The sequence below is a fragment of the Salvelinus alpinus genome, chromosome 13, assembly GCF_045679555.1.
Source record: "Salvelinus alpinus chromosome 13, SLU_Salpinus.1, whole genome shotgun sequence".
In the NCBI taxonomy this organism is placed as follows: domain Eukaryota; kingdom Metazoa; phylum Chordata; class Actinopteri; order Salmoniformes; family Salmonidae; genus Salvelinus; species Salvelinus alpinus.
This window is the reverse complement of record NC_092098.1, coordinates 34886602-34908506: the sequence shown is the minus strand read 5'-3', so window position 1 is coordinate 34908506 and position 21905 is coordinate 34886602. Positions and strand designations below refer to the sequence as shown.

Below are 21905 nucleotides of genomic sequence, written 5' to 3'. Positions count from 1 at the left end.
CACACACACACACTCTCTCTCTCTCTCTCTCTCTCTTCCTCCCCCTACCTCCCCCTACACACAAACACATGGTACCGCTGGGTTAGGCCTGTGCCAAAATGGCAGCTTTTTATAGCCTGTAGGTAATCCATTGGCCCGGACAGAGAACACAGAAACAGAAACTGTGCCCCAATGTCTGCCCCCAAGCAGACCTGGGTTCAAATATAATTTGCAATCTTTTAAATACTTTGAGTGTTTGCTTAAGCCTGCCTCGAGTGACAAATGTGCGAGATTTATACATTTGGGAGTATTCTTTTGATTCCATTTCTCCATGCTTGCTCAAACACAGCTGCAGTATTTGAAATTATTTAAAAAAATATTCAACCCAGGTCTGCTTTGATGCTTGTTTTGTACTTTTTATCTCACGTTCTTTCTGTTTTTATTTACATATCAATTTTTATGTCATAACTGCCATTTCACCAGAGGGATTAGGCATTTTGGGAGAAAAATTATATTATGCCATCTGTGTTTGATCACTGCTTTCTCTAGGGAGTATAACTTTGAATGAGACAGAAGTAATCCAATGCTTCCTCGTGTATTTGGACTTGGATGTCCAGTTAGATTTGACTGGATTGTTGGACAATAATATTCAATGGCTCTGCTTGTACAGAATTTATGGCAAGTATTTTTCTTACATCCCACCTCTCTGGGCAGGCAATGCTGCGTATTAACTGAATATAATTTCTGTGTGTGTTTTTGTGGGATTCCTTGCTTTCTAAGCACAGCCACAACCATCTGGGCAGAGGTAAAATTGCAATTAAAAGTTGTACACTGAACTGTGACAAATGTATTTACAGTTGCATGTTAAAGTGACAATGATTTAACTAACTGGAAATCAATGTGGCACACATGGGCAATTCATATCCACTCTGTATGTATGTCAATACTATGTAACCAGCTCACCTCCATCACACAAACCCACATACAGTTGAAGTCTGAAGTTTACCTACAGCTTAGCCAAATACATGTAAACTCAGTTTTTCACAATTCCTGACATTTAATCAGAGTAACAATTCCCTTTCTTAGGTCAGTTAGGATCACCACTTTATTTTAAGAATGTGAAATGTCTGAATAATAGTAGAGAGAATGACTTATTTCAGCTTTTATTTCTTTCATCACATTCCCAGTGCGTCAGAAGCTTACATACACTCAATTAGTATTTGGTAGCATTGCCTTTAAATTGTTTAACTTGGGTCAAACGTTTCAGGTAGCCTTCCACAAGCTTCCCACAATATGTTGGGTGAACTTTGGCCCATGCCTCCTGACAGAGCTTGTGTAACTAAGTCAGGTTTGTAGGCCTCCTTGCTCGCACACGCTTTTTCAGTTCTGCCCACAAATTTTCTATGGGATTGAGGTCAGGGCTTTGTGATGGCCACTCCAATACCTTGACTTTGTTATCCTTAAGCCATTTTGCCACAGCGAATGCTTGGGATCATTATCCATTTGGAAGACCCATTTGCGACTAAGCTTTAACTTCCTGATTGATGTCTTGAGATGTTGCTTCAATATATCCACATAATTTTCCTACCTCATGATGCCATCTATTTTGTGAAGTGCACCAGTCCCTCCTGCAGCAAAGCACCCCCCACACCATAATGCTGCCACCCCCGTGCTTCACGGTTGGGATGGTGTTCTTCAGCTTGCAAGCCTCCCACTTTTTCCTCCAAACATAATGATGGTCATTATGGCCAAACAGTTCTATTTTTCTATCATCAGACCAGCGGACATTTCTCCAAAAAGTACGATCTTTATCCCCATGTGCAGTTTCAAACCGTAGTCTGGCTTTTTTTATGGCAGTTTTGGAGCAGTGGCTTGCTTCTTCCTTGCTGAGCGACCTTTCAGGTTTTGTCGATATAGGACTCGTTTTACTGTGGATATAGATACTTTTGAACCTGTTTCCTCCAGCATCTTCACAAGGTCCTTTGCTGTTGTTCTGGGATTGATTTGCACTTTTCGCACCAAAGTACGTTCATCTCTAGGAGACAGAACGCGTCTCCTTCCCGAGCGGTATGACGGCTGCGAGGTCACATGGTGTTTATACTTGCGTACTATTGTTTGTACAGATGAACGTGGTACCTTCAGGCATTTGGAAATTGCTCCCAAGGATGAACTAGACTTGTGGAGGTCTACAATTTTTTTTCTGAGGTCTTGGCTGATTTCTTTTGACTTTCCCATGATGTCAAGCAAAGAGGCACTGAGTTTGAAGGTAGGCCTTGAAATACATCCACAGGTACACCTCCAATTGACTCAAATGATGTCAATTAGCCTGTCAGAAGCTTCTAAAGCCATGACATAATTTTCGGGAATTTTCCAAGCTGTTTAAAGGGACAGTCAACTTAGTGTATGTAAACCTCTGACCCACTGGAATTGTGTTACAGTGAATTATAAGTGAAATAATCTGTCTGTAAACAGTTGTTGGAAAAATGACTTGTGTTATACACAAGTAGATGTCCTAACCGACTTGCCAAAACTATAGTTTGTTAACAAGAAATTTGTGGAGGGGTTGAAAAACAAGTTTTAATGAATCCAACCTAAGTGTATGTAAATTTCCAACATCAACTGTACATGTTTTTTATTTTACCTTTATTTAACTAGGCAAGCCAGTTTAGAACAAATTCTTATTTTCAATGACAGCCTAGGAACAGTGGGTTAACTGCCTTGTTCAGGTGCAGAACGACAGATTTTTACCTTGTCAGCTCAGTGATTTGATCTTGCAACCTTTTGGTTACTAGTCCAATGCTCTAACCACTAGGCTACCTGCCGTCTCCAACACTTAGTGCTGCGTGGTGGTGTCATATTGGGGGTGTTTGGTTGGCCCTGGTTGGTGGTGTTTCCTGTGCATTGTGTGATCAGAGTCTATGGTGAATTGGTCAGACCCCATGGGAGCCTGCCTTCTGTGACCCAGATCTGGTCTGGACCAGATTAGACAGAAGGGTCCCTCCAGCTTCCTCTGTTCTCTTCTCCTTTCCGCTTCTCTTCTCCTCTTCTCTCCTCTTCTTTTGTCCTTTCTCTACTCTTCTCTTCAAACATACTAACTCAACCAACTAATGTTCAATCCCCAAAAGTTTACATTCATACATACATATAATTTTCTTCTGCTCACATATCCTCTTGACTGCATACGGCTTTATTTGCGACCCATTTTGCATACAGACGTCTGCCTAAAAGTCAAAAACATCCATCTCTTCTCTGCCATGCAATTAACATGGAAATTGGAATGTGACATGTTGGATGGGACAGGGGTTTTAATGACCCACCCAATTCCCAACTTCTCATCTCTCCATCTTGCTCTCTCTTTCTCAGGCTATTCTCTCTTTCTCTAGTGGGCGTTTCCGGCTTGACACTGGCCTAATGAATGAGCTGGATGATTAATGCCAACAGGGGAGAAATGGGGGGGTTGGGGGGTTGAAGGTGGGAAAGGGGCCTTCCAGGATGCCATGAAGGTGGGAGATAAGTGGGGGTGAGGTTTGAGGGCGAGTCCTAAAGGCTCTTCCCTGTCTACAGTGTGTTGAGAGGGCCCGTGAGCTAGTTTAGGGATACATGAAGGTAGAAGTGCTGTATATCAGTCGTACATCATTGTTTTGGGTAGTCTCTGTCGAGCTGAGCTATAATAGATATATGAGTTGGTCTGAATATGTTAATTCGGAGACCTGTGTGTCTCCTGTCTTTGTCTGTGTTTCTTGTGACCTGACTTGCATAGTAGTGCATCGCCGATTAACTACACAGAGAGCAGTCCCATTCCCACTCCCATTTGAATTACTCCTTGATCCAGCTAGGATCAAAAGACACATTTCTGCAACATGCCTTGTTTTTCCAGGGCACAACAGTAGGCTACAGTACCGTACAAAGACAACACATCGTGCCCTTTTTCAGTTCACTGCTGGGGCACAATGAGAGTACTCCCAGGACACTCTATTGTTTGCCAGTTTGTGTGTGTGTGTGTGCGTGTGTGTATTTATATATATATATATATATATATATATATATATAGGGAACCTCAGGGTAGTGTGTGATGTCTCAGGTGGGCAGAGGAGAGGGTGCCTGTTATTTATTGCTCTGGGTTAAGGCCCCTCACACTGGGAATTGCATACTTCTCCATGCAGAGCCAACCAGGTGGAATGTACTGTGAATAGTCAGAGGCTTCAGGAAGAAAATAAAGAAAACATGACTTCAGCTAAGCTTTTACATTTTCATTCCACCTGGAAAGAAGGGGTGGGGGGTCGTACACAGTAAACTTATTTCTAGACATTCTTATGAAACATGACTTGTAAAGTCCAAAAAAGTACCCAATTTATTGTTCAACAAATGTATTTTATTTTATTATTACAAAACAACAAGACTACCAAAAAGTTAGTTGACAGAACAGGTTATTTTGTTTTTTTTAACAGAATATGCAAGTCGGCGCACAATCGCAGCAACAGTCCTTCAAAAGTGACGGTTACAATCTTTTCACAACGTTGTCGGTCTGTCAGTTCACAACTAGCTTCTTCTGTAAAAAAAAACAAACAACAACTTTGAAAATAATATTCTCATTGGACCAGGGGCGATAGGGATCCAGAGAAGACAGGCAGAGTCGTCCTGAGTGCACGAGGACCCCTGCAGGTTCAGCTGTCCGGCCGGCTGCCTGACATGAACACACTTTGTGCTTCATATTTGTTGTTGTTTCTCCACCACAACAAGAGTGCAATAGTCTTTATGCTTTCCGAAGGGTATACAGTTCTACAAAATGACGTTGGCACATTCAAGACATTAACTTTTTATACATGTGTTTTTCCTTATAAATACAATATACTTTTTCTTTCCCTTTATCCAGAGCCCACGTAAAAACAGTACAGCAATGGCTATTTGCAAATGAACACGGGCCAAGCCCGAGAGTCATAAATAATCATAATAATATAAAACAATTTATGAAAATCCGTTCTTATTCCATTGTTCTTCAGAAAGTGATCTTAATTTTTTTTCTGTTTGCTTTGATCGAATAAAGAAAATGGGAGGCATCAAAGGAATGTCGAACGACAAAGGTGTTTTGTTTTCTGCGAGTCTTCCGGTATCCACTTATCTCATTTCCTGCAACAGACAGACAGACAGACGTGTCAACATATGAATAAAAGGGGGAAAACGCAGAAATTATTATCTGCACATAACAGTAAGGAGCTCTCACAAAGCATGTCTCATAAATTAAAAAGGTAGTCTACATTGCTAGTTTTGAATACAACAACATGTATTTAGTTGTCAATTTATTTTCAAAACAGAACCCATAACCAGATACAAAACTAAATGACAGGAGCTTAAAAACCCTAAGGAGGTGGCTTTTAAGCAGTCGTGGAAAAAGTACCCAATTGTCATACTTGAGTGAAAGTAAAGATTCTTTCATATAAAAATAGTTAAAGTATTTGGTTTTAAATATACTTAAGTATCAAAAGTAAATGTAATTGCTAAAATATACTTAAGTATCAAAAGTAAAAGTATGAATAATTTCAAATTCCTTATATTAAGCAAACCAGACTGCACGATTATCTTGTTATTTTAATTTACAGATAGGCAGGTACACACTCCAACACTCAGACATAATTTACAAACGAAGCATGTGGGGTTTTGTGAGTCCACCAGATCAGAGGCAGTAATTTGACCAGGGATGTTCTCTTGATAAGTGTGTAAATTGGATCATTTTGTGTAAAAAAATTGTACTTTTGGGAGTCAGAGAAAATTTAGCACATAACATTCTTTAAAATGTTGTAAAGTAAAAGCAAAAGTTGTAAAAAATATAAATGGTAAAATAAAGTACAGATACTACCTAAGTTGGTTTTCAGGGTATGTTAAAGTATTTTTATTTAAGTACTTTACTCAGCTGCTTTTAAGTATACACTTTTGGGAGAAAACCCACATTTTTACTAATAACCATCATAAAATGTTTCTAAACCAGGGCAAAACCCCTATTCAGCTCTATCTCGCTGTAACCCAAACTCTAGTCAACCGCCCTATGGGAGCAGCTCTGGTTCGTCCTTCATGGATTACTTGACTCTGTAATCACCCGAGGGATTGGCCGTTAATCGAGGAAGTCAAGATCTGAGGGAGTCACACAAAACGTATCCCCCACTGGGGGGATAAAGAACAACTCCCTCCCCAATCACACAGATACCCCATTCAACTGCTCTGTCCAAGTGGAAACATAAGGCTCAGCACCATGACAGAAAGAGGGGTAACCCGCAACTGGCTCCCCAGTGAAACACACAGTCCTTCTATTGTAAGGCTCTGGCTTTTATGTTCCTGGTGGAGCAAGAAGGGCAGTGGAGGTGGGGGTGGGGGGGCATCCCCCTCACTAGGGAGCCTGCAGGGAGTGCATATAAGCAACAATCACGCAGAGAAGTGTTCCCTCAGTAGTGCACTATAGAGGGAGAGTGGGGTACGGGGCTATCCTTGACATTATTATACACTGTGCAGAGGGTTTTGTGTTGTGTGTGTGTGCATGAGTGTATATTTTAATGGAGAGAGATTAAGTATTTGTGAGTATGTGCACATATTTTTCTATAGATATACAATATATAGTATTTGTACTACACGCTTGACAAGGTTTATCATTTTGCTCAGTTATCCCTCGTGTCAGCATTTCCATGCTAATGAATGATTATTTACAGTGGGGAGAACAAGTATTTGATACACTGACAATTTTGCAGGTTTTCCTACTTACAAAGCATGTAGAGGTCTGTAATTTTTATCATAGGTACACTTCAACTGTGAGAGAAGGAATCTAAAACAAAAATCCAGAAAATCACATTGTATGATTTTTAAGTAATTAATTTGCATTTTATTGCATGACATAAGTATTTGATACATCAGAAAAGCAGAACTGAATATTTGGTACAGAAACCTTAGTTTGCAATTACAGAGATCATACGTTTCCTGTAGTTCTTGACCAGGTTTGCACACACTGCAGCAGGGATTTTGGCCCACTCCTCTATACAGACCTTCTCCAGATCCTTCAGGTTTCTGGGCTGTCGCTGGGCAATACGGACTTTCGGCTCCCTCCAAAGATTTTCTATTGGGTTCAGGTCTGGAGACTGGCTAGGCCACTCCAGGACCTTGAGATGCTTCTTACGGAGCCACTCCTTAGTTGCCCTGGCTGTGTGTTTCGGGTCGTTGTCATGCTGGAAGACCCAGCCACGACCCATCTTCAATGCTCTTACTGAGGGAAGGAGGTTGTTGGTCAAGATCTCGCGATACATGGCCCCATCCATCCTCCCCTCAATACGGTGCAGTCGTCCTGTCCCCTTTGCAGAAAAGCATCCCCAAAGAATGATGTTTCCACCTCCATGCTTCACGGTTGGGATGGTGTTCTTGGGGTTGTACTCATCCTTCTATTCCTCCAAACACGGCGAGTGGAGTTTAGAGCAAAAAGCTCTATTTTTGTCTCATCAGACCACATGACCTTCTCCCATTCCTCCTCTGGATCATCCAGATGGTCATTGGCAAACTTCAGACGGGCCTGGACATGCGCTGGCTTGAGCAGGGGGACCTTGCGTGCGCTGCAGGATTTTAATCCATGACGGCGTAGTGTGTTACTAATGGTTTTCTTTGAGACTGTGGTCCCAGCTCTCTTCAGGTCATTGACCAGGTCCTGCCGTGTAGTTCTGGGCTGATCCCTCACATTCCTCATGATCATTGATGCCCCACGAGGTGAGATCTTGCATGGAGCCCCAGACCGAGGGTGATTGACCGTCATCTTGAACTTCTTCCATTTTCTAATAATTGTGCCAACAGTTGTTGCCTTCTCACCAAGCTGCTTGGCTATTGTCCTGTAGCCCATCCCAGCCTTGTACAGGTCTACAATTTATCCCTGATGTCCTTACACAGCTCTCTGGTCTTGGCCATTGTGGAGAGGTTGGAGTCTGTTTGATTGAGTGTGTGAACAGGTGTCTTTTATACAGGTAACGAGTTCAAACAGGTGCAGTTAATACAGGTAATGAGTGGAGAACAGGAGGGCTTCTTAAAGAAAAACTAACAGGTCTGTGAGAGCCGGAATTCTTACTGGTTGGTAGGTGATCAAATACTTATGTCATGCAATAAAATGCAAATTAATTACTTAAAAATCATACAATGTGATTTTCTGGATTTTTGTTTTAGATTCCGTCTCTCACAGTTGAAGTGTACCTATGATAAAAATGACAGACCTCTACATGCTTTGTAAGTAGGAAAACCTGCAAAATCGGCAGTGTATCAAATACTTGTTCTCCCCACTGTATGTATGACACTAGCACTGAACCATAGACAGTATAACCACCTCTCAGTTATGGACTGTTTTGTTCCGGCACCTATTTGGCTGGATCTGGTACCTCTCCAGGTATTACAAATTATTTTCACTTTTTGCAATGTAAAAATTGTAATCAAAGCGATCAAAGTTCATTCGAGTTGTCTTTTCCTTAATTCTCCTGCCCCCACAAAAAAACGTGATGTCAAAAAGTATATTTTCAGCCTGGGCCTAATATTCTAAGAGTTAATTTGGGTTAGGCCGGCCTGGGTTTATGGTTTGTGCAACATAGTAACCTATGTTTGAGACCAACGCGTGGCCATGGCTGTGTGAGATGCGCATCAGTATCTCTCACATAACTAGAATGAGATAAACTTTTTATGATCTCTGTGCCTCTCTGCTCTGATAGACATGAGCTGCAACTCTCATCTCTCCAGTACTTCATTTATTTCCTAATTGAATCATAGGGTTCTGGAGGAGCCTTTCGCCGCCAGATAAATTAGAGTAAATTTTTCAAAATTATAGAATTACTGCTGTCTGTTCTGAAATAAATGAAATACTTCATAATAGCCTACTACACCATGAGAGGACCTATAATTTAGCCACAGAGGATCAATTGCTTATTTTTTTTAAGTAGCCTAGCTGTTGAATGTAGCCCAATAACAAGGAATAGCCTACAGTCGGGAACGCGCGGCAAATCTGTCAGTAAAAAAACAGCATGCAGACAAAACAGGCCTTTCGCAATATTTCAAATAGAATCGAGGGAAAACACAGGTTGGAAAGCAAATGGCTCCTGCTGAAAAGACTATGCTGTAGGCTACCAAAATATTTGATCAACTTCCAAATATTGTTTTACAAGAGAGAGAGATAGGCTTTTGGCACGAGCGCATGGCCATCACCAGTGAGTGAGCTGCGCATCATTGGGCGAGTCAGAGAAACTGGAAAGCATTTTTAGGACTATAATTTCCTCCTCACATTGTAGCCTACAATATGTGTCTCCACACACCTAGGCTTAGGCTATTGATGGATTCAAGACGAGGTCATTTTTATTAATCTCAGATTCTCAGTTTGTCAGTGTCAAAGTAGCCTGCCATTTCAATTATTTGTGTGCAATAAAAAAGATTCTACCAGAGTCTCCAGTCATGTAAAATTACGTACCATTGCATGAAATGTGTTTATAAAAGGTTACATTTTTCCCGGATCCTTGGCTACTAAAAATGCTCCCAATGTGTGCAACTTCTGTAAGAGCCTCTACTCTACTGCTCTATGCTACTACGCAAATGCGACGATATGCATGCATGTCACGCTCATTGTTGCAAGGATTGGACCAAGGTGCAGCGTGGAAGGCGTTCATCATGTTTATTAATGTGAACCAGCAACAAAACAATAAAGAGTAACCAAAACGAACATGCAGCTTTGTAGTGCAAAAATGCTACAATACAATGCTGTAGTATCTCTTCTCACCCCTCTATTAACCACTGAACTCCAGCAGACATTGTAGCTCCCAATAACTAGAACCAATCATGGTCCCCTTGTATTACCACTATTCCTACTAATGTAGTCTCTTCTTGATATGAATAGTTCAACTAAATGAGAGAGAAGAAAAAACAACAGATATTGTGGCTCCCAAGAACCAGAACCCTTGTCTCACCTCGTTGTGTTTCCTGCCTGAGCCGGGACCCCCTCGTGACCCCGTGGAGCCCCGCGACGAGGAGCTTCCTGTAGTGGAGCAGTTACTGGACATCTGACACCCCCGCCCCGCCAGGTAGCTGGGCTTGCTGTACGGGATCAGGTCCTCATCTGTGGAGGAGATGGGATTGGAGGAGAGGGGAGAATTAGGGTCAGGGATTTCCATATTGGGAATGGAGAGTGAGACAAATGGCTATTCTACTGATGAAAGAGGGTCTTGAAGGAAAGAGGAAGTAATAAGAGTTTTAATGGATGGATTTGTGAAATTAAATGTATTCATATGTTAGTGTGTGTGTGTGAGAACGGGTTTATGAGCATAATTGATTTCTGTATTATTATTTGTGTGAATTAGTATTTTCTGGGTGAAAGAGTGACTGTGTTTGGGAGTGAGTGCTAATAGGCAACTGCAAAGGCTCTGGCTGTGCTTGTGTGTGTGTTGTGAATATGAGACTGTGCATGTGTGTGAGTTTGCACACCACACTTCAGTATCTGCACCACTCACCATCTTGGCGTCTCTGTCCTGATCCCTTCCTGTAGGGGGTGCTCCTTTCTCCCTCTCTGTCCAGGGATGCTTGGCCACAGTCTACAGCCCTTGCTGGGCACCGCACTGCTCCATTCTCTGGAGGTGGCTCTGGTGGAGGAGGGAGGTCTTGAGGAGAAGACACATGGACAACAGGGTTAGGGTTGGACTGCACTGGAAGACCAGTAAATATATAAACATATAGGCAATAATGTAGGCTTTACGCACACAGAGACATGCTCATGCCCAACATATATTAATTGATTTGTTTGTTCACTCACATGCGTGTGTGCGTGCGTTTGTGTGAACAAACAAATCAACGAATATATGCTCACACACACACTCACCTCCTTGATTAAGCACCTCTCTTCTGTAAGCTCCGCTGTTGGAAGTCTTCTTTTTCACTCGAGACTTCAGGCCGGGGGGAGCGTGTGTGTTGTCAGCTGGGGAGGGCTGAGCTCTTACTGTAGGTCAGCCAGAAAGACAGAAAACATTACTAGAAGGTAATTGGACATTGGTCCTTTGAAGCACTATACATGGATAAATAACAACATTGCAATGCCTTATGTAATTTCAGCTGATCGTTTAGGTGTTACGAATAACATGAATTACATACTGGATATTAATGTAATTCATTTTCTGTGTGTGTACATGCATGTGCGTGCACTGGCTTTGAATGTATGTGTTTATGCACATCCGTAGGTGGTGCATTCACTCGTTTGTGTTTGCACAGAGCAGTAAGCGTCACTGACCAGGTGTGGTGGAGCTGACATTGTCGGCACTCAGTGCTGCCCCCTGGCTGAGGTCACGGCGGTGGGCCAAGCCATTGCGGAGCGGTGTGCCCACCTCGGAGCCCTCACCGTGTTGCTGGGCTGAGAGGTTGGGGTTGGACTGGGTGAGGGGTGGGCTGGGCGCCCGGGGCACTGAGACGGGACCGCAAGGTAACCTACTGTATAATGGCAAAGAAAGAGTGGGTGGTTAGCAATAGCAATGACATACTACTGTTATTTTACTACGATGATATGTTACACAATTGAATTATTGTTTTGTTTATTTGAATGGGGATTTTACTGCTCATATCATGAGCATTGTGTTATCTGCTGTTAATGACATTGGGCAATTACCATACCAAAGCAATGATTATACCTATGTTATTACCATTTTATTAATTTGAACAAGAGGTATTCACTGCCATCACCATTAGTATCAGTGGAGGCTGCCGAGGGGAGAACAGCTCATAATAATGGCTGGTACGGAGCAAATGGAATGGCATCAAACCATGTGTTTGTACATACATCATGTGGCTTTTAGAATTTGACTGTTTTGTCATGTCATACCATGCTAGCTGCTGTCCATCAAGGAGGTGAAGGCGTGCTGTGTTGTGGGGTGGATGGCGGCTCTCCTCTCTGGGCGATGGTGTGAGGGTGGCGGTGGACTGGTGACTAAAGGAGGTGGCGGGGGACGAGGCGTCACCCCTGAGGGGAGGGGCGGGACCTACCTCGCAGCCCTCGATCAGATAGGTTCTTTCCGGAAGGGGCGGGCACCACTCTTCCTCATCAGACCTGCGATTAAATGTAATTATTCCATAGGTTCACTTTAGACAGAGGAGGATGACGTGGACCCTAGAGAATGATCTATGGTCAGTTTTTACATTTTCCTTATTAATGGTCAGGATTGGGTAGGATAAACTGTTCTTAGATCTGTGTCTAAGGGCAATTTCAATCTGGACCATTATAAAACAGTCACCACTACATCACTGCTTGTGCAGTATGTGCTATGGAGCAGTAGATCGATCATAGCACATTCACGATGGTGGCTCCAACAAGATCCTATTAAATTATTAAGTATTCTAATTCCTAATTCTATGGGTGGCCCTCCCTCTCTAATGCCTACAGTATTTGTCTGTACCGTATTGATTTCCACTGCTCTACAGCATCATTAGACAGTCTTCCCTGTGGGCAACACTATACCTGTTACAGGTCTGCTGAGGGCCATGTCTGAACAAGAGACTTCACCTGGGTGAAAAAAATCACATTCCATGTCCTTCTATGCCTAAGGCATTTCCATCAAACTGAACTGGCTTCTTCACAACATGGGAAATGTCTTTCAGCTATGTTTTTCATACGTGTGCATGGAATCAGTTTTTATACATTTGTGTTTGGTAGAGAAGTATGTGTGCGCGCGTTCGTGTCTGTGTGAGTGCCAAGTGCATTCATGTGTGTGTACATCATGGAGGAAATGGCCAAGGCCAGGGAGTAACCTAGTTAATGTCATAATGCCAGGCCAACGTTCCTCTCAGCTAGCCACAGGGGCTAACTCATAGGTTAACGCTGTTATCGTGGGTTCATCACCAATCTCTGCTAACTGCTAACGGCTAACCGCAGGGAGGGCGGTGCATGAGAAGGCTGCTGAATGATTACTTTGTTCTGGTGACCAGGAGAAAAGAACATGAGAAGGGGAACGGGCTAACGTAGGCTAATGTCATTAGCTAACGGGGTCAATGTGTAAGAGGGTTGGAACTTGGGAATGGTGGCTAAATTGCTAACTGCCTGCTAGCTTCTTGGATAGCGCCAATGTAATCTAGCTGTCAGAAATGCTTAGAAGTAGAAGTTTCTAAGCCTCATGCCTGCTTTAGTTGAGCTGCTAGCCTAGCCTATTCTAGAGGAGTGAGTGGCAGTTAGGAGCGATAAGTGAATGGTCCCCTTGCCAAAACGTGATGAATACTGACTTGCTGGCCTTGACAATACTGTGTTATATGAAGTGTGTGCGTGCATGCATGTGTGACTATGTGTGTAGGCGAATGCGTATGTATCCATTTTGCAGTGTGACAGTAATGTGGTTCAGCGGGGACCTGGAATAAAAGGTGCATTGAGGTCCAGAGCTAGCAACGGGTTAACAGAGAGAGACCAAAGAAGAGACTGTCCTGTCAGACAGAAACGTCATTAACCTCCACACAAAGCTCTGGCCCACCACTATGTGTCAGTGGGGCCTGAGAGTGCAAGGACATGGGCCAAGAGAAACACAGTGTGAGAGAGTCAAAGGTCCACAGGACAGTATACAGACCTATAAAGATTGTCCACAGAGGTTACATGAGAGAGCTACCATACCTCAATCAGTATGACCTCAAAGTTAGCAAGAAGATGGTGTAACTGATGTGTATGTGTGTGTTTAGTTGGTGTGTGTTATGCCAGACATCGTAAGAGTGTGTGTGTGCGCATGTGTTCACGCTTATGTGTATTCATGTGTGTCTGTGTGCTTACCCTAGCTCCATGTCCTCATGGTCATCCATGGGCATATCCTCTACCACACACTGCTCCAGCTCCCCAGATGAGGGGGGTGGGGGGAGGGCTTCTGTCCATTTTAGAGAAGGGGTCTTCACCGCCTTCCCCATGGACTTCTGCTTGGGTTTACCTACACATAGACACACAAAGAGCTGGGTTAGTGCTGTTCAATGGAGGTCCTAAGGTCTCTAAATTCCTTTTAATATTCTTGAAAAAGGTATATGTCACAAACCGCAAAATGGAAACATAACTGGAGATCCCTTGTCATTTTTGGAGACATGAATCAGTGTTACACAGTAGGTTAGCCACCACTACCTCTCTTGTTGCTAGCTAGTAGGTACCATAATATGGTTTCATGGCTCCAAAAATGTCAAGGTGCCTCCAGTTATTATGTTTACATTTTGTGAATGTTGCTTTGGGGTCTTGGTGCCCCACACTGAACCATTTACCAATGGAAACACAGTCTTAAACACTGTCTTACCGCAGTCCGTCCTGCAGCGCTCGGGCTGGGCGTACTGGGAAGAGGGTCCGGCGGGCTGGGTGATCCAGTGACCGCCATCTTGCTCTGTGGGGCTGTGAGAGCCATGGAGTGCCTGGTTGGTGAAGGGCATGATGGGAGTGCTGGCGTAGGGCGTGGTGGAGGAGTAGGGGCTGTTGAAGCTCCGCAGGTCCTCGGCGTTGGGGTCGATGGTGCTGTAGATAGGACCTTCGTTGGAGCTGCCCGTGCTGTACTTCTCTGTCTGGTTCAAGTAGTTAGAGATGCCCGCTTCTGATGGTGAGAGGGGTCAGAAGTGAGAAGTCAGATTCAGGTGACAGGTGACTGACTTATGGTAATGAAAATTAATTTGTTATTCAACTAACTGCAGAGTTAGTATTGTTATGTGAGTTAAGCGATTCTTGTATTACCCAAAACAGTTACCATGACATACAGTGTATTCGGAAAGAATTCAGACTTTTTCCACATTTTGTTACGTTACAGCCTTATTCTAAAATGGATTCAAATGTGTTTTTCCCCTCATCAATCTACACACAATACAAAGCAAAGCAAAAGCTGGTTTTTAGAAATAAAAAACTTAAATATCACATTTACATAAGAATTCATACCCTTTACTCAGTACTTTGTTGAAGCACCTTTGGCAACGATTACAGCCTTGACTCTTCTTGAGTATGACGCTACAAGCTTGGCACACCTGTATTTGGGAAGTTTCTCCAATTCTTCTCTGCATATCCTCTTAAATTCTGTCAGGTTGGATGGGGAGCATCGCTGCAAGGCTATTTTCAGGTCTCTCCAGAGATGTTCGATTGGGTTCAAGTCCGGGCTCTGGCTGGGCCACTGAAGGACAATCAGAAACTTGTCCCAAAGCCACTCCTGCATTGTCTTGGTTGTGTGCTTAGGGTTGTCGTCCTGTTGGAAGGTGAACCTTCGCCCCAGTCTGAGGTCCTGAGCACTCTGGAGCAGGTTTTCAACAAGGATCTCTTAAATACTTCGCTCCATTCATCTTTCCCTCGATCGTGACTAGTCTGCCAGTCCCTGCCGCTGAAAAACACCCCCACAGCATGATGCTGCCACCACCATGCTTCACCGTAGGGATGGTGCCAGGAGGTTTCCTCCAGATGTGACACTTGGCATTCAGGCCAAAGAGTTCAATCTTGGTTTCATCAGACCAGAGAATCTTGTTTCTCATGGTCTGAGAGTCCTTTAGGTGCCTTTTGGCAAATTCCAAGTGGGCTGTCCTGTGCCTTTTACTGAGGAGTGGCTTCCGTCTGGCCACTCTACCATAAAGGCCTGATTGGTGGAGTGCTGCAGAGATGGTTGTTTTTCTGGAAAGTTCTCCCATCTCCAGAGAGGAACTCTAGACCTCTGTCAGAGTGACCATCGGGGACCTGATCAAGGCCCTTCTCCCCCGATTGCTCAGTTTGGACGGGTGGCCAGCTCTAGGGAGAGTCTTGCTGGTTCCAAACTTCTTCCATTTAAGAACGATGGAGGCCACTGTGTTCTTGGGGACCTTCAATGCTGAAAAAAATGGTACTCTTCCCCCAGATCTGTGCCTTGACACAATCCTGTCTCGGAGTTCTACAGACAATTCCTTCAACCTCATGGCTTGGTTTTTGCTCCGACATGCACTGTCAACTGTGTATATAGACAGGTGGGTGCCTTTAAAAATCATGTCCAATCAATTGAATTTACCACAAGTGGACTCCAATCAAGTTGTAGAAACATCAAGGATGATCAATGGAAACAGGATACACCGGAGCTTAGTTTTGAGTCTCATAGCAAAAGGTCTGAATACTTATGTAAATAAGTTATTTCAGTTTTTCTAAAAAACTGTTTTTGCTTCATCATTATGGGGTATTGTGTGTAGATTGATGAGGAAAAAATGATTTAATCCATGTTAGAATAAGGCTGTAACGTAACAAAATGTGGAAAAAGGGAAGGGGTCTGAATACTTTCCGAATGCACTGTATACAGGATACAGTAAGCACAATAAAATATAAAAGTACAACAATTCAACCTGTTTGGTTTGCAGAAGCTATTCAGACCTGCCAACCCTGTCCAACATTTTAGAGTACCAGATGCACGCGGGAAATTGAAGAATCAACTCATGCGCGTAGAACGCTCGCTTTATTTCTTGACAGCATTCCATTTACACATATGGTAAAAGTCACAAACAATATATTTCACGAGGCAAGTCACTTAAGAACAAATTCTTATTTACAGTGGGTTAACTGCCTTGTTCAGGGGTAGAACGACAGATTTTTACCCTGTCAGCTCGGGGATTCGATCCAGCAACCTTTCGTTTACTGGCCCAACACTCTAACCACTAGGCTACCTGCCACCCCATCTAATTACAACGAAAAACATATTTTTTAAAAACAATACATTAATCATATATTATAGCTAGGAAAATATATGTGTATATATATACAGTATATTTAATTGTAAAAAAAATACTATTGCATAAACCAATGGCGTATAAATTAGCGTGGGAAAAATATCCACATAGTAATAAAGTTGTTTATAGTTGTCTGCAGCTCTGCTCATTAGTTATTTTACTCCAGCGAGAACAGAGCTGAGAGACCGTCGTAGCAGCGATTATCTTATGAAGGAATTAGCAGTTAGCTAAATGCAAAGGAGCAACATGGCAAGCATTGGCGAGCCACAACTAGAAGACGCCCCAGTATCATTCAGGTCTGCCGTCTGGGAACATTTCAGTTTCCCTGTAAACTATAACGGGGATTGCCAACGAGTGGTGGATAAAACTTCTACAACATGTATGCTCTGTTCATTGCTGATAGCCTATTCGAGTGGCAATACGATTAACATGACTACTCATTTGCGCCGACATCACCCCAAAATGCCAATCAGTGTGACTAGGCGAAAAAATGAAACGGCAACCAATCGGCAACCACTTCTCCCCACAGCCTTCACGCAACAATATGCGGCTGACTCCGGTAGGGCTAAAGAAATCAACGGAGCGAAGGCAAAATTCATAGCGGCAGATATGAGACCCTTCTCTGTGGTAGAGAATGCAGAATGCTTCACTATTCCTTCCATTTTGCCCAGACATGAATACCTGCCTTATACAACAACAACAAAAAAAACTTGAGAGCAAGTTGTCAGGAATGAGGTCTGTTGCTCTAACAACAGACAGTTGGACGTCTAGAGCTACCATACTGTAACGGCTCATTTCATTATGGCAGAGTGGGAGATAAAAAGCCATCTCTTTCAAACACGTCCCCTTGAGAGTAGTCACAACAGTGTAAACTTGGGGGAAGAGCTAAGGGCAGTAGTTGCAGTGTGGAAGTTGGAGAGGAATAATGTAACGATTCCTGTGACCACTGACAACACTAGAAATATTGTAAACAGTTGCGCTAGCTGGACTGGGGCCACAGATAGGATGCTTTGCTCACGTTATTAATCTAGCATCTCAAAAAGCAATGTCAGTGAATCCAGTCTCTTGCCTCCTAGCAAAGATCAGGAAGGTGGTATCCCTCTTTCATAAAAGCACAACTGCTGCACATGTTTTCAAGACAAAACAGGAGATGCTGGAGCTGCCAAACCACAAACTAATCCAAGATGTCCCTACTAGATGGAATTCAAGCCATGACATGGTTGAGAGATACCTTGAGCAGAAAGTTGCGGTGTATTCTACACTGACTGATCAAGCTGTGAGGAAGAATGTCAAAGATATTGTGACTGTTTGAAAATAACATAAGACTAGCAACGGAAGTTATCAAAGTGTGCAAACCTCTCAAAACAGTCACAACACTGATCTGCACTGAGAGCATTCCATCAGTTTCCATGGTCCTGCCTATGAAAACAATGATCCTGAAATCAATGGTGGCATCTGATGAAGATGAACCCGCATTAAGGGATGTCAAGACTGCTATCAGAGTTAACCTGGAGCCTAGATATGATGACCCTGGTCCAAGACTTCTTACACAAGAGCACCGCTTTGGACCCCCGGTTCAAGTCCCTGCTGCACCTGGATGCTGCTGCTCATCTGAGAGTCTACTATGAACTTACAGCAGAGATTGTGACCAATATACAACAGGTATTGTATTTATTTTGTTAATGTGACATGTATTATTTTATTAATTAGTGATTTAACAATTCATTATAAGGTAATAATTGTATTGTCATAATAGTGTCTGATATATATTTCTAACAACAAATCATATTTTTAAAGCCACTTCAGAGATAGTATTTTCATCTAATTTAATTCTGCAGGGTCAAGCCAGGCGACAGGGGTTCTCCTTCAGAAAATAAGTCTGCCATGACTGAGCTTTTTGGAGAGTTGTTCACGACCCAGGAGCAGGGAACCAAGTCAAAGGTCAAGGTCCCCTGGATGCTGATCCACTTACATGGTGGAAGACCAAAGAGTTAATTTACCCTCATATTGCCATGTTAGCAAGGCGCTACCTGGCTCTGCCTGGGACCTCTGTCCCTAGCGAGAGGGTATTCTTTCTTTCACTAGCAAATGCGAGTGAACTGCTGTTAGATTTACTCAGTGGATAAATTTTTTATTAAAAAAAGATATATAAAAAAAAAATCAGGCCCTATTAATTTCTGCATACTTTTAACTCGGAACTCGTACCTGCATGGACAGAGAATTGCGTAGTTGGTACGCAAAATGCGTGCATGCTGGCAGCCCCGTAGTATACCATTCAAGTTTATATCGCGTGCAGAGGGCAACTATACATTGAGGTTTCTTCAAAGACTGAGACTAGACCAAAAGGCATTGAAGAGATAATCCCTGGTTGTGTACAAAACAAAATGGCCATCGTGAGCAGAATCATGCTGTGTCTCATACCATTGTAGTATCTCTCTGCCGTGTCATGTTTGGAGGTGCAGCAGTTGACAGCCTCCTTGCCACTGTGGACCAGGTTGGTGGTGGGCCAAGAGTCTGCCAGCCATGGGTAGTTGCCCATGTTGCCACCCAGCATGCCAGGCCTAAAACATCATTCATCAAATCAAATCCATTTCTATTTGTCACATGCGCCCAATACAACACCTTACAGTGAAATGCTTACAATGCAGTTTTAAGAAAAATACCTACGAGAAATAAGAAATAAAAGTACCAAATAATTTAAGAGCAGTAGTAAAATAACAATAGCGAGGCTATATACAGAGGGTACCGGTACAGAGTCAATGTGTGGGGGCACCGGTTAGACAAGGTAATTGAGGTAATATGTACATGTGTACAATAATATGTACACTATGATCATATCTGATGCCAATCCACAACTTTGTTCTCATCACTTTACAAAAAAAGGTCTAATATAAGAATGTGAAAGTCAACTTGAAATTACATAAACAGGGATCCTTACCTTCCATTAAGTCCAGATGCCTCTCCATGTGGAAAGCCAACTGCAGAGAAAATTAAATGTGCATTCAGGTGTGAATGGCAAGGTAAAATACAGTAAGGTTGCCACAGTGCAGTATGGTACATTTCGCTGTAATATATTGGCACCCCTAAAGCAGGAATCAGCATTTGAAAAAATAACAAAGCGCATTCATATTCTGTTTCAGTAATAGGCTCAGGGATGGGGCTGGAGAAATGTAACCACTCTCAAATTCATAGACAAAGCTATGGATGCAAGTACTGACCGTCCATGATATCAAAATTATAGTTCTAACCATGTTTTCAGGCTGTATAGTGTTTGTTTACATTTGCTTTGTTTCAAACATTTGAGTAAAGCAACCTTATATTTTGGGTTCTGATGGGGTATGACAGTTGAACAAAGCTTGCGATCCATTTACCGTATATGTTATATTCTTCAAGAATCAATGGGTACATATCATTAAGTTATAAGCCCGAAAACGGATGTAGCAACTGCAGATGGCCCCTTTAATGCATCGAAAGACTATTTTGGTGTTCACACAAGGATTTGTTTGATTTACAACTGCACAACAAGTAAAACATCTAAACTGAAATGTAGATAAAAAAATAAAAAAAGTATTACGAATTCAGAAGAATTCAAATGAATTTGTTTGGAGGCAGGTGATTCTCGTTTACTATGTCACTTTTGGTAAGTTTCAGGTGCCTACAGTGTAAAAATAGTAATTCAACCAGGTTTGAAAAGAGAAAACAGAAGTTTCTTCTCCATTGCACTCCATTGTAAAGTGCAAGTTTGCCAATATATTAGAATGCAATAAGTAAATATTTTGTTAGGTAACTTTAAGGTATAATAGTAGCCTTTTGTAAAGTGCAGTAGAATAATTGATATGGTACAACATACTTATTTGATATTGTGGTAAAGTAACATTAAGTGGTGTGTAAAGATTGCATCATATAAAGTGTGTAAAGTACCAGCAGGCGTGTAGTTGAACGATGCGGTATAGTGACTAAGCTCCTTCCTCTTCTTGCGGCGGCAGTAGATCCACACGCTGAAACCCATGAGGATGACCCAGCAGGCCCCGCCGATCCCAGCGATGAACGCCGGCTGCTTCACCACGTCAGTAATCTGCTCGGCCAGGCTCACGCTGCTCTCATCACCCTCCACGCCTCCCCCGGTACCGGGCACTGACGGTGCCTCCACTGGCAGCTCTGAAGGAGAGCGGCAAGTAGTTAGTGAAGTGATATTTAACTTTTACCTGGTAAGTGTTATAACCAACCTCGAATCCCTGAGCCGAATATGTGAAAAATCTGTCGATGTGCCCTTGAGCAAGGAACTTAATCCTAATTGCTCCTGTAAATCGCTCTAGATAAGAGTGTCTGCTAAATGACCAAACATTTAAATGTTATTTAAAAAATGCTTAGCAATAATTTCAGTAATTTTAGCTACCCCCACTATCTCCTTGATATCGCAGAACTGAAATGTCTAATTCTGCTAGCTTGTGGTTCTGGGGGGACTCACTGATGAGGACGGACACAGGCTGGCTGTGGATGCCCACTCTGGCGCTGGTCACCGCTGCCACCTCCACCTGGTACAGGATGCCTGGCAGCAGCCCCTTGAGTACGGTGGAGAGGACAGTGCCATCCACGGTGGTGTTGATGTGGTAGCGGGTCTGGGTGTCATTGCCCACACACCACACCTGTTGATGGTTGGAGGACGGTGAGTTGGTGTGAGAGATGGAAGAGGTCAAATTTGCAGTGTCCAAATTAGGAGGCAGGTTAGCGTTTTTTTCCGTCATGGATCTTGTTCTGAAGGCAGCTCTGCACAGCCACAAAGTCATAAAATCTGATTTTAAACCTAACCTAACACTAATCTTAACCACACTGCTAACCCTAACAACTAACCCTAACCTTAAATGAAGATAAAAAAAACAATTTTAGTTTTTATATATTTTTTACAATATAGACAATTTTGATATTGTAGCTGGCCTATCTAAGAAGAAATCACTCAGTTCTGCCTCCAGGACGAGACTCATGACAGTAAACGTCAACATGCTATTAGGACTGCCTGTTGTGACTCTGAGGCAGTCATTATATAGACACAATTTATTTTACAGTCCTGTTTGATACTTATTTGGTAACTATGGGTACTTTCTGGTACTTGCTTCAAAGAATTCAAAACAATTCATAGCAACTCCTTTGTTTCCAATTACTTGTTTTAATGAATCCCAAAGAAACTATGTCGTAATTATGTAACTATTATTCTGTAATGTCCATTTTGTTTATATGAA

The 21905-nt window shown here is 42.7% G+C and overlaps 1 protein-coding gene across 2 annotated transcripts in view; it reads right to left on the bottom strand.

Annotated features, from left to right (window-relative positions):
* Positions 1-4329: 4329 nt before the first annotated feature.
* LOC139537573 (roundabout homolog 3-like) overlaps positions 4330-21905 on the bottom strand; it is a 265454-nt gene continuing 247878 nt past the window's right edge. For both annotated transcript variants that reach the window (XM_071339042.1, XM_071339043.1), the window contains exons 16-27: positions 21137-21314; positions 20590-20826; positions 19607-19646; positions 19090-19229; positions 14256-14543; positions 13754-13904; positions 11831-12055; positions 11246-11442; positions 10841-10957; positions 10476-10622; positions 9936-10084; positions 4330-5106 (exon numbers count right to left, since the gene is read on the bottom strand). In XM_071339042.1, the coding sequence (XP_071195143.1) occupies positions 5095-5106; positions 9936-10084; positions 10476-10622; positions 10841-10957; positions 11246-11442; positions 11831-12055; positions 13754-13904; positions 14256-14543; positions 19090-19229; positions 19607-19646; positions 20590-20826; positions 21137-21314 (1881 nt within the window). In that variant the 3' untranslated portion in view covers positions 4330-5094. The remainder of the gene's footprint in view (positions 5107-9935; positions 10085-10475; positions 10623-10840; positions 10958-11245; positions 11443-11830; positions 12056-13753; positions 13905-14255; positions 14544-19089; positions 19230-19606; positions 19647-20589; positions 20827-21136; positions 21315-21905) is intronic.